Genomic DNA, 12,361 nt, shown 5'->3' on the forward strand with positions numbered 1-12,361 from the left:
GTCAAGTGGATTTACTAATACTGATGAATACTTCACTTATAGTATACAGGAGTTGCATGATATTGTAGTTTTACTGCAATGAGCAACTTATTACTGTGGAGCCCTAAACTGATTAATGTAGAAAAAGGTTGTCAGACAAATCAAGAAAATGGCTGAATACATAAATAAATAATACTATTAGTTAAATAATTAAAATGGACTGTAATAAAAATAAAGCATTTATACTTTTTCTTTAATCTGCAAAGAAAAGTCAGTTTTATTCTTTTCTTTTACCACCAAATTTTGCTTTGGGGGAAAAAGGGAATAGATAAATGATTAAATGTGTGCCAAGACCATAAAATAAATAAATTAAAAAAACAAAGGAGTTTTTTTTTTTCAAAAATGAGCTGGTGAAAGATGAATAGCAGAGTAAAGTCAATTAAATTTTAGTTTATAAATGATGTCAAAGTAAAAAAAAAAAAAAAATCCAAATAGGAAAGCTTTAGCTATATTTATTTTTACAATCCATTTCATTTTAATGTATTTATGTATTCAGTTATATTTTGTCAGCCTCGGGGCTCCATATGTCGGCGCTGAAGAGTGCAAAGATCTTAATCTGTTACACAGCAGTCACGTGAGAGATTAGGCTAATCTGAAGTTGGTTAACTGGCTCTATTATGTGTGTTATCGTGACCCCAGTTGTGTTTTCTAACAGAAAGTTGAACTGCTCACCTGTGTCTGGTTTACATGACCTGATCATCGCACACCTGCAGAGAAAAACACCAATCGGACTTGCTAATTAAATCACGTGACAGACACTTATTGTTCCAGACCTGCCTGGTGCTATAATGGAATATGAATACAATTATTTTTCATTGATGAACAGTGAAATCATGTTTGAACATGTGCGCGCTGTCTTTCTAATAACACCGGCGTGAATCCCCGGTGGTGTGCAGAGATATCTGCCTAACAGCGCCTCTTAGCTGCGCTGAAATCTCTGTAAAGCGCCGCATCGCATCTTTATCGCTTGATTTCGGACTTGCCTTGTATAGTCAACAACACCGTCTCCTGCTAAACAGCCACTGCTGTCACACGCAAGCGTGAAATCTGACGTGATGCTCTTGCCACCGTCCCATTCAACCGCTTGTTGGGATCCTCCCTTCAGACAGTCGTGCGTATGCGCTGGTAACGAAACAACGGCATTGTCAGAGCAGTGCTTAAACAGAAACGACCAATTAACAGAAAGAAATCAATAGGTAACGTGATCTGGATTGATTTCCTGCGGCAATGTAAAGATGGCGAGAGTGCTCCACAACTTGCTCTTATTTCTAATCAGACTTGCGCAGAAAATCAGAGTTTTGGGGTATTGGTCATTGATATACGGTTATTGTGCTCTTTGCACCATCGTAGCCCTGCTCAAACTTTGGTGGAACATCATCTTGAGGCCGACAACAACCTTCCAATGGGTGATTCGTGAAACTCCCCCGGCTTGCCTGAATGACACGTCCTTGGGAACCCACTGTTATGTTCGGATCAAGGTAAGACACACACACACACATGCACTTGGACATGAAAGGTGTCTGGTCTCTGTGAAGGGGAAAAAGCCCATTGTGTGTGTGTGTATATGTGTGTGTGTATGTGTATGTGTCTGAGCCTCTCCCGTTAGGATTTTCAGCTGTGAAATGCTATAACACCTTGCTTGCCGTGTCGCGTCGTGGACAGCCAAACAGGCCTGATCTTTGAGCAAATCATGAGGCGTCTGTTTGTGTTTTTTGAGACGTTTTCGGCGGAGTCGCGGCTTGCTGGCGCTGCGCTCAGGTGGTGCTGAAAGAACAGCTCCTCCGCCTCACGTCTGCACATGCAGATATCAGCGGCGGGCTGCCAGCCTATAACTAACAACCCACTGTGTGTGTTTAACATTATGTAATTAAATACCCAGGCATGTCTGTTTAAAAAAGCCGAGTGTCAGTAGTGTGAGAAGCATTCAGATCCTTTACCAAGGTTAAAGTACTGCAATATAAAGATACTCCGTCCTGCATCCAAAATATTTCTTAACTAGCTGTATCATTAGCAAAATGAACTTTAAGTATACATAGTTGTAGTACTCATTAAGCAGCAGGATTGTTCTTGACATTGTTATTGGATTATGATGATTGATACATTAACATATAAGAAGCATTTTAAAGTTATAGCTGGTCGAGGGAGATCCAACACTGTATACCTCTGTTTGAGTAGTTTAATCTGTAACATTGCGTCACATTTAATAAGCCGATCATAGGTTTTGTGTGTTAAATGTTAATCTGCAAAGTAACTACTAACTATAGCTGAATAAATGTAGTGGAAGGATTAAAAAATGCTTTCTGATATGCTGTGAAGTAAAAGTACAAAGTAGCACAAAATGGAAATACTCAAGTTACTCTACATCAGATCAGGAAGGAAACACTGTCAGGAGAAACAAATGACACATTTTGAAAGATTCCCACTCCGTCTGACTGCAGAAGCCTCATAAATTATCTTCAACTGACTCTCACAATGCATTTTTAAAACAGAACTATTGATTTTCTATTGCCATCGCTTAAATTGGAATTGCTTTTGGACAACAGGAAAAAAACTCACAGCATGTAGGGACAGAAGGAACAACTGCAGCGACCAAAAACTCTTTCATTGTACATTTATGGGCATGTCAGTATTGTCTTAAGAAAGACTTAAACAAATGTGAAGCTATTGGAACAGTTAGATAATATTCTAGGAAAAACAGATCCACAAATATGCATAATATTACAGGATTGTGATATACTGATTCTCATTTGTGCACTGATTCAGATAATTATATTACTGTCCACTTATGAGGTCATTTATGAATGCTGACTAGTTCTTTCGTGCCCTCTAAGTGGCTTCAGCTAAGAGTGCCTGCTTGATGTTTAAGTGCAAATCTCTGTGTGTCTTTCCATACAGGAGTCCGGCCTTAGGTTTCACTATGTTGCTGCAGGAGAGAGAGGAAAGCCACTCATGCTGTTTCTGCACGGCTTCCCTGAGTTCTGGTAGGTCAAAGAGCAATCAGGGTGGGGGGCAGTTACGGTTACAGACAAGCAGACTGTAAGATTTTTTTTCCCCTCAGTGCTCAGCGTTTGTTACATCAGTCAACTCTCTAAAAAAATTCCCCTGACTATGAGAAGTGCTTGGCTCTCTAGCAGTACTGTTAAATCTCTGCGGTTTGGCTCCCGGGCTGCAAAAACAAATCCACGCCAGCTAGGAGTCCTCATTCACACACATGATTTGCCATTGGGGGGGGGAAATGGTCTAAACCATTCAAGATCTCTTCCCCCTGATGTGAAATGAAAAACGGTGTCGTTACTCCTGGATTGGGGCCAAAGAGGCTGTCAAGAGCTGTAAGGCTGTCCATATCTCTAACATACTATCTAAGCTGCAGACAGGACAGGGATTAATTAGTGTGTAGAGGGGAGCTGTTTCTGCTTCACTTGCCGTATTCTTCACAGGAATGATGAACTCAACTCTGCTGAGAGTGAGATGGTTGGAAAGAACTCTTAACACTTTCTTAAAATGTGCTAATTCCCTCTTAGAAATGAGAAGGTAGGGTGTGTGTGTCAGAGAGGCTTACTTTGCTTTAAACCTCATCTATATTCTAAGATCTGAGGGTTCAGCGCCGGGATCTTATCCTGACTCATCAGAATCACAGTCAGAGCTCTGCATCATGCTTTCCCCCTTGCTCTGCAGTGGAGGAGGAGGAGGAGGGGGATTTCAGTCCTGATGAAGAGCCTCTACAGCCGACAAGATCTTCAATTAGGAAGTCATCCACATGATCAGTGGGCGGATTCGAATCTAAAACAGCTTCTATTATACTGAGGTGACCTTCACTCAGCTGGAAAGAAAGCTGAGTGTTAGCTTTGAAGAAAAGTTTGTGAAGTTAGTTTGTACCTATCCTCAAATTTGGACAGTATAAAAGTTTAAAGAGGGATGATGCTGATTTTACACTTAAAATTCAGTGTACTTGTCACGCACTGAGTACTACTCAACCTGTGCGTGTGTGTGGCTCTGAGTATGAAAAAAAGAACCCTGATGATCTAATCAGGGTTGTCTGAGTTTGGGCTTGAAGACTCAACATTCTTGACAGAAAAATTACAAATTTTGCATGACAAACTAGGGGTGTGGATCTTAAAAGACATGCAGACTTACCCAGCAGGGAGGAACAAATGCAAGACACTGTCAAATTGCATCATGGGAAACACAGGATTCAGTGTTTTGGGGGCTTGACCCCAAAACTAGGGACTAGAAGTCCCTAGTTTTGGCCATTCTTCTTAAAAACTGTCTCTTGTGAGTCCCCCAACTTTATGAAAGTGCAATATTAAATCAGTGAAATACCCCTTTTAAAGGACAGTAATGCTGCTCTCGTATAAATTATATCCTTTGTCTCACCACATATTGAATCATCTGGACTGGCAGAGCCATTTTGCTGGTGCACAGATGTCTTGAGTAATGAGTTTCAGACTAGATTAAGTAAAAGGATAAAAGTGCAGAAAATGTGTGCACTCAGTTTTTGATGCAAACTGAGGAATGTCTCTTTAGGTATGTAAGTAGTTAAAAGAAATAATAGATAAAAGAAGTAATCTTTGTATCTGTTTGTGTGCCTCAGGTTTTCCTGGCGCTACCAGCTGCGGGAGTTTAAGAGTGAATTCCGTGTGGTGGCCATCGACATGCGGGGCTACGGGGAGTCAGACTTGCCACTCTCCACTGAAAGTTACCGCTTCGAGTACCTAGTTACTGACATCAAGGATATCGTGGAGTACTTAGGTGAGGGAATTGTGCATCTGCAATCTGAAATAACTCCAAGGAGCGGACGGATGTTTTGACAGTGTCTAGAGTCAAAAATAAACTTGTTTATCAGTCTTAAACTGCGGACAGCCCTCAAGCCTGCAGAATAGCATGACAAACTTCCTGTGACTCATTCTTACTGAATATGGGACATTGTGCAGATACAGAGCCCACAGCCTGCTGACTGCATGCTAACACTACGGGGAAGCTTCCATGGCTGGCCCGAGGCTGTCTGCACACACCAGCATCCCTTCATAATTATCTGGTCAGAGTGACAGTTTTTGCTCTTTTGCTGGCCAGCACATCACACTTTTTGCTGTTATTTTAGCACTGGTCACAGACTATATCAGATAACCTGTCTCAGCATGGAAACATCAGGGAAATGATTTAATGACTCAAAGTACAGTAGATGGTGTCAAGGAGCTGTTTTGTTGTCTTCTTCTTCACACCTGTCACCTCCTATTTAAGTATATTAAAGCTTCTGTCATGGGGCTGATTACATGAAAACTGAAATAATTCAGACAGTCATGTCTATATTTTGCTACACAGCACAGGAGTCAGGACACATATGCACTGTCACCACTTGTTCAGTATTATTTATTAAAAGACAGTTTTCACAACTTGGGGCTTATTTTTATAGATTTGGCCATCATTCCAGTCATTAATGATAACATTGTACTCACCAGGTTAATTGCTGAGATACAGAAAGGTGTTGACTTCACCAAAAAGAAGTCAGATGGAGGAACAAACATGAGCAGTCAGATAACCAGACAGTATTTGGGAGAAAACAAAGGTGAATGGCAAAATTTGTATCCATACTGTCCGTTGTAAACATCCATCAAAGTTTGCAGACAGACTTCTTGCTTCAAAATTGACCTACTGAACATACTGTAGTTCTAGCAGTTTTTTTTATCCACTTCCTCAAAATAAAGTGGTTTAGGAAACGTGGCTAAACTGCAACCTGTCGGATTGTCTGACTGCTCATGTGTGTTGTGATGGTGTCGTGTTCCCAGATCATATCTTACTTTGGTGAATACAGTGTTATTATAACCTATAGAAATGATGGCCAAGACTATGAAAAAAGGGAACCAAGTTATAATAAAGCGAAATTATCCATTAATTGAAAAATTTCTTACATTCTTCATAATTGATTTTTTTTTGGCACTTATTGACATTTCTCATACCTTATAAAGTTGCTGTTGCAGGTTAGCAAACAGTTGGCTGTTTAACACATCCAGCAGACAGTGGGCAACATTAGCATTCATGTGGAGACATGTTTATGTCCGCCTGGCGACTGCAGAGCTGAGGAGAACTGCAGAGTCCAGTGATAATTCTCTGTGGGTGTGGGTTCATCACTATGAGCGACCCCTTTCACAGTACACACAGCCAACTGGTCTGCCACTGCTCATATAAAAATACTGAGCAGAGCAGCTTTAGATATGGCAGTAACAAGTCTTTGTTCTACAATTCTAACCTAATGAATGTCCAGAGGCACCATAGTGGCCTGTAAATATGCTCAAGTGGCTTTTGAACATGTCTCTCATAAAAAAAAATTACATTCCCTGAGAAAGTGCTGTTGAGAAGGTGTTGTAGTTTATGTTTTGTAGCTTCTTCCATTATTCGAGTTGTTAATTTCTTAACAGACTTTCAAGAGCTAAGCACATATCTGGTGAAGCACATTGCTGTCCAAATGACTAATTTAATGGACATTTCAGAGGAAGTGGGATGCTCGCATTGATGATACTGTGTCATAACTGTTCTTCTCCAGTCTGTGGTTGGACTACAGAAGCCACATAGTCCACATTGTAGTCCACATTTACACTGTGCTGTTCACTAATCACAGGTTTGTCCTTTGACCGTGCATGGCTAGCAGCATTCCCCTTTTCCCTCTTTGGTAACAACTATTAGCACTCTAAGCAAACACTGAAAAACAGTCAGCAGAAACAGCTGTGGCCCTCTTGTCATTTTCCAAAAGTGGCTCCCAAACTCAGCTGTATGACTACCCCTGTCATATCAATGTTGAGATGAGGCTTGCTGGGATGATTCATACCAGTGGGTGTAATTGGTGGTAGGGCAGGTAAGGGGATTAGTTTGTTGGAAGTGGATCCGTAATATGATCAGAATCCCTCATACGGATGCCTTGACCTTGATCTGCATTTGGCTGTATGTCATGAAATACATCCATTTGATGGGTGTCAATGTCCTCTGAGGGAGGAAGCCAGCAATAAAGCAGCAAGAACAGTATTCAGGCAATGTTATGCTCTCATAAACATTAGCATGAACATCCAGCTTCTGTTGTTATTGTCAGAATGCTGCTCTTCTATTACATTAACCGTCTAATGTGCATTTGATTTTCTTCCAAGGATACAACAGATGTTGCCTCGTTGGCCATGACTGGGGTGGGACCATCGCGTGGCTGTTTGCTATTCACTACCCAGAGATGGTGACAAAACTCATTGTCCTGAACTGTCCCCATCCATCTGTGTACGCAGGTATGATTCCACTGTGAGCAAACGAACAAACAGATCCTCAGACATTATTTTTAATGTTGTGAAAGAAAACCAATTTTCTTCATTCTAATTAGCGAGGTTCTGGTTTGGCTCTTGGATTATTACCATGATTATTATCATTAATTAGGAAGAATTATTACATCAGTTGCATGTTTGCATCCATCTGGCAAATCTTCTTCTACCTTAAGGGGAAGATGATGAGAAGCTAATTACAGGAGGTTAATGTGAAGCTTGAACAGCTGGTTTAACGGATACAGACCGAGAGGCTAAGTCATTGAGAGTTATCACGTCCACAACCCTGCAGCGTGTACAAACTTGCCCTTTAATTGCAATCGAACAACTGAACTTCTCTCTCCTCTTCTCTCCTTCAGATTACGCTCTGCGTCACCCGAGCCAGCTGCTGAAATCCAGTCATTTCTTTTTCTTCCAGCTGCCCCGCTTCCCGGAGCTCATGCTCTCCATCAATGATTTCAAGGTGGTCTATTGTGTGTGGGCTTAAGCGGTTTCAAGGTCAAGGTTGTGTGTGTGTGTGTTTCTCTGTGTGTGCATGCATGGGTGTTTATATGCATGTGCATCGGTATATGTTGCATGTTGTAACAGTCTATTTTTAGTGTTTGCATCATTGTGAACTCTAAAAATAGTCTGCTGTAAAATAGGTTATTTGTAGTGAACAAGATGATCATACTGGGGAAAATGTATAAACGTAGAGTATTAGCAAATCATATGTTGACCTCATTAAGGCCTATATTGATTTTTTTCTTTATTGTTTTTTCTTTTTGCTATTCAAATTCAGTAGCATCACTTACAATATTGAAACATTATCAGTTTTATAATTATGTCAAAAGTGCTCACAGTTCAGGGTTACAAATACAGTTTGGGTCTAAAAATGTTGAATTTAGATTTTTGTGTGTGTGTTTTTTTTCTTTCAATTTATTTGAAGTAGCAGCTTGACATTTTTGGAAATACGCTTATTTACTTTCTTGGTGAGAGTTAGATAAGCGGACTGACCCCACTTTGTAGAGAGTGGTATTGATCCTCTCATCTCTGCAAGAAAGCAAATAAAATGTTTCTTTTTTATATCTAAATCCATTCTCATTGTAAGGACACTGATATAGTGTTCTCCAGTATTTTAGACATTTGCTATTTAAATGTAAAACTTCATAATATTCCCATATGCCTGAGTTGGAGTTTTCAGGAGTAGAAGCACAGCATGTATTGTTGTTGAGCCAGCAGTAAGTCACGGTGCCAGAGCTTTGACTGAAGGTCATGAAAGCTGATTTCACCACCGAAGTACCTTTTCTGACTCGTATTACAGTGACATGGACGCCCTTCTGAAAATGTTGATCAAACTGCACCAATCGCACAAACTCACCCGCTGATTTCTGCCGTCTTTTCTGTAGGCTCTGAAAGCCTTGTTCACCAGCCGCAGCACAGGGATCGGGAGGAAAGGCCGATGGCTCACTGCAGAGGACTTGGAGGCATATCTGTATGCACTCTCACAGCCGGGAGCTCTGACTGGAGCCCTCAACTATTACAGGAATGTCTTCAGGTGGGGAATATTTCACTCACCAAAAGACGGATAAACATAGTCATAGTGCAACCACAACTGATGTAGCTGATATGTACAGGTTGATTCCTGGATACAGGGATGTTGTACCAGTCTTGTTTTGTAGCGCCCTCTACTGTTGGAGCACTCAAGGGGCGCAAAACCAAACAGCCTCTCCCTCTCTCAAGGCCACAACGCAGTCAAATATTTATATTTACAGACACCTTCACTGTTTTATGTATAACTGACTAGCTGGCCAAGACTAATCATCACAAATCAGATCAAAAAATCTCAGTGAATGTATTTCTGACATGTGAACTCTACGTGCATGGCTGAGCACGCCATCTGCTCCCTTCTCAAGCAAACGAGTTATCTCAGAATAGCTTTTATATGCTTATATAAAAGAAATATCACTGACCCATGCCCAATTAGCCTCTTCACGAGCGCATACTGTATCTAAGCAGCAGGGACACAAATACATAAACTCATAACAACATCCATCCATCCATTTTATTCACAGTATATTCACGTATCCTGTCCAGAGTTGTGGGGAGCTGGAGTCTTTCCCAGCACGCACTTGGTGAGACATAAAGAAATTCTTTAAAGTTAATGAAGAGGAAATTCTGAAGATACGATTCCAATATACTCGATGATAACGTTGGAACCAGTCTCTAAGAACGTAGATGACTTACTATTTTTATGTACATAAAAAAACTGAGTGGAAATGCCAGAAATGTGGGAGAAAAAGTGGAAATATCTCAAAACAGTTTACACGCTTGGCTGAAGTAGAAAAGTTGACACTATCACATTGATCTGAGGGTGTTTGCCTCTGCGTCTTCACAGTTACATGTCCCGACTTCACAAGAAAGACCAAAACACCTTTCACGCTGTCAGAGACACATTTGCTCATTCCAAAAACAAGAGAAAACACAAATACTATATTAGGTGGGAGGCAGCAAATGTCAGGATGTATGGCAGTTACTGGTGCCAGGGTAATTATGTTATTTTGTCACATCCTCTTAGCTTGTGGAAACACTCACTGATTCAAGTTTTATTTTGCCAAAACTTTAGAAATTTGCTTAAAAATTGCGCAATAATGTAATGCAAACAAAAGTATAAGGCTGTTCACACTATCCTGGAGACAGATTCATGCTATGAAGTTGTCTCTTATTAACATCATATTAACTCATTCAGATGGAATACAGTCAGTGTCAACAAACTCCATAATCACTGAAATATCACAGTGTAAATAATTTTAAAGTTTTCCCTTTAAAATCTCTCAAACAACAAAGTTCTTTTCTCTTTCTGTTCTTAGCTCCCTGCCCCTGAACCAGAATCACGTCAGGTCCCCGGTGCTGTTGCTGTGGGGTGAGCGCGACGCGTTCTTGGAGCAGGAAATGGCCGAGGCATGCCGCCTGTACATCAGAAACCATTTCCGTCTCAACATCATTTCTGGGGCCAGCCACTGGCTACAGCAGGACCAGCCTGATATCGTGAACACCCTCATATGGACCTTCCTCAAGGAGGGAGAGGGACGCAAAAGCTACAGGAACTAAACCCACACCGAGGCCTCCTCCAACCAAGCCCCTCTCTTCCCCTCTCACTTGCCACTCCTGGAAGCCTGGAATATGCCTGTGATACCAAGCAACATAGTGATAATGCAATCATTCTTTAAAATCTTACACATTTCAAATATTTTTTAAAGACGTCAGCAGTAAAGGAAAGAATCAAAGCACACTTCACTGGAGAGGACACTCAGCAGTACGCGTGACACATATTCAAGATGTTTTTTGCACATGACATCCGCCTTAAAGTTTGTCGGTTACAGCATTACAAATGTGTGGCAGAATCTCCTTGTGACTTGTATTGTGTGGTGCCTTTTAACTTTCGAGTTGTTGCAGTGTAAAGATGTCCTGAGAGATTGGGATGTGGCATCGTCTGCTATACTTGTATGTTTCACTGGGTCGCTCCACTCTACTTTGGGCACAGTCCTTTGGGAGCCGTAACTCTCCCACTCCCTTTATCAGGTAGTGTTGTCTAAAGGATTTTTTCTTTTTTGTATATTTTCCTCAAAGATAATTGCTCAAATGTAGAGAATGTTGTTTTCTTGATCTTCCTGTATAGCAATGTCAGTGATGGTTGACTATTGTGCTCTTTTGTATCTCTTCCTACACACTGCATTTTGAAATTCACTGAGCCAGGTCTACACCATTTGATTTTATAAATAAACTAAGTAAGTGTCAATCTGTTGGACTACACAGCTCTTTAAAATTTCCGGCTGGTTTTAAGAAAATAACAGCGGTGGTGTGATTGAAGTTCTGTGGTGTGTCTCATGCCCCCCTGTGTTTGGCACTGTCTCAGAACAGTCCCTGCAAGCTTTTATGAAAAACACCAGAAATAGAAATAGTAAAGAATGTGATGTTAAAAATAGCACCGAGTTGAGTGACACAGCAGTTGAAGTTGGTTATTTTGGGTCTAGTCTGTAGAACAAACATTTAGATATTTTTGAAGGTTCATATTTAAACCTTCATCATGTGATTATATGCCAACAGACCCATTGAGGTGTATATTCATCAGTCAGATACACAGTCTTACATAAACACACATACACACAAACATTCACTGCTGGGCCAGTTAGAGAAGCGAACACTCAGACAATGCATGATTATGTCTGTTTTAAACCAATACAAACCATTTACAATTTAGAGCTTTTTTTAAAAAAAAAAAAACATTGTATTGGATTTATTGCAGTCCAGGGGAGAATACAAGACAAATATACACCTGCCAAATGGAGTTTTTTACAACTGGGAAACCCAAGAGTTGTCCTTATTGAAAGGTCATTATTTATAATCTATAAAGCATTCATGAATTATTTAAAACCCATTAGTTACAACTTAACCCCATAATGTATGCCTTGTTAGTATTATAAAGTGGTAGTAATATTGCATTTGCATTGCAGTATATCAATGTCTAACCAGAAGATTTTTCATCTTTTGTGTAATGCTGATTCAAACATTTACAATCAATTTTTGCACTGACATCATACAATAGGACTAATGATGCAGGAGGAGTCAATGACATCAACGGCAGCTATCGGCAAGTTCTTTTGCTGCCTTCAAAGACAGTAGGAAATATTAGTATTACCAGTTGGGGGTATATAAATGATATTTTCCAGGTCAGTATTTCAAATGAATATTGTACAGATGGGAGTGTATTTCCACATAATTATTATATTTAACTTTTAGAATGTTTTTGTTTCATTCATAAGGAAATTAATGAGACTGAATACATTGTATATACTATAAAACAAAAGCCTATAAGTCTACTTTTTGCTGTGAATTTTCTTATTCCTACATGTGTTAAAATCCCAACAGTCCAGCCATTTGTCCAATCTATGCTGCTGCTGCTGCTGCACAAAAATAATTATTTTCTAGATGATTTTCCCTTTAGGCCCTGTCTATATAAGTGACTGGGTTTTCTGCTGAGAAACAAATTA

The 12,361-nt window shown here is 40.2% G+C and overlaps 1 protein-coding gene across 1 annotated transcript; it reads left to right on the forward strand.

Moving 5' to 3' along the window:
• The first annotated feature begins 797 nt into the window (after nucleotides 1–797).
• Nucleotides 798–11,109, forward strand: ephx4 (epoxide hydrolase 4). Its single transcript, XM_044361628.1, has 7 exons — nucleotides 798–1,517; nucleotides 2,935–3,020; nucleotides 4,631–4,788; nucleotides 7,173–7,301; nucleotides 7,691–7,794; nucleotides 8,720–8,868; nucleotides 10,181–11,109. The coding sequence occupies exons 1-7, from the start codon at nucleotides 1,275–1,277 to the stop codon at nucleotides 10,419–10,421; spliced, it is 1,110 nt and encodes a 369-aa protein (XP_044217563.1). The 5' UTR covers nucleotides 798–1,274; the 3' UTR covers nucleotides 10,422–11,109.
• Nucleotides 11,110–12,361: the final 1,252 nt, after the last annotated feature.

The sequence above is a fragment of the Thunnus albacares genome, chromosome 9, assembly GCF_914725855.1.
Source record: "Thunnus albacares chromosome 9, fThuAlb1.1, whole genome shotgun sequence".
Classification (NCBI taxonomy): Eukaryota; Metazoa; Chordata; class Actinopteri; order Scombriformes; family Scombridae; genus Thunnus; species Thunnus albacares.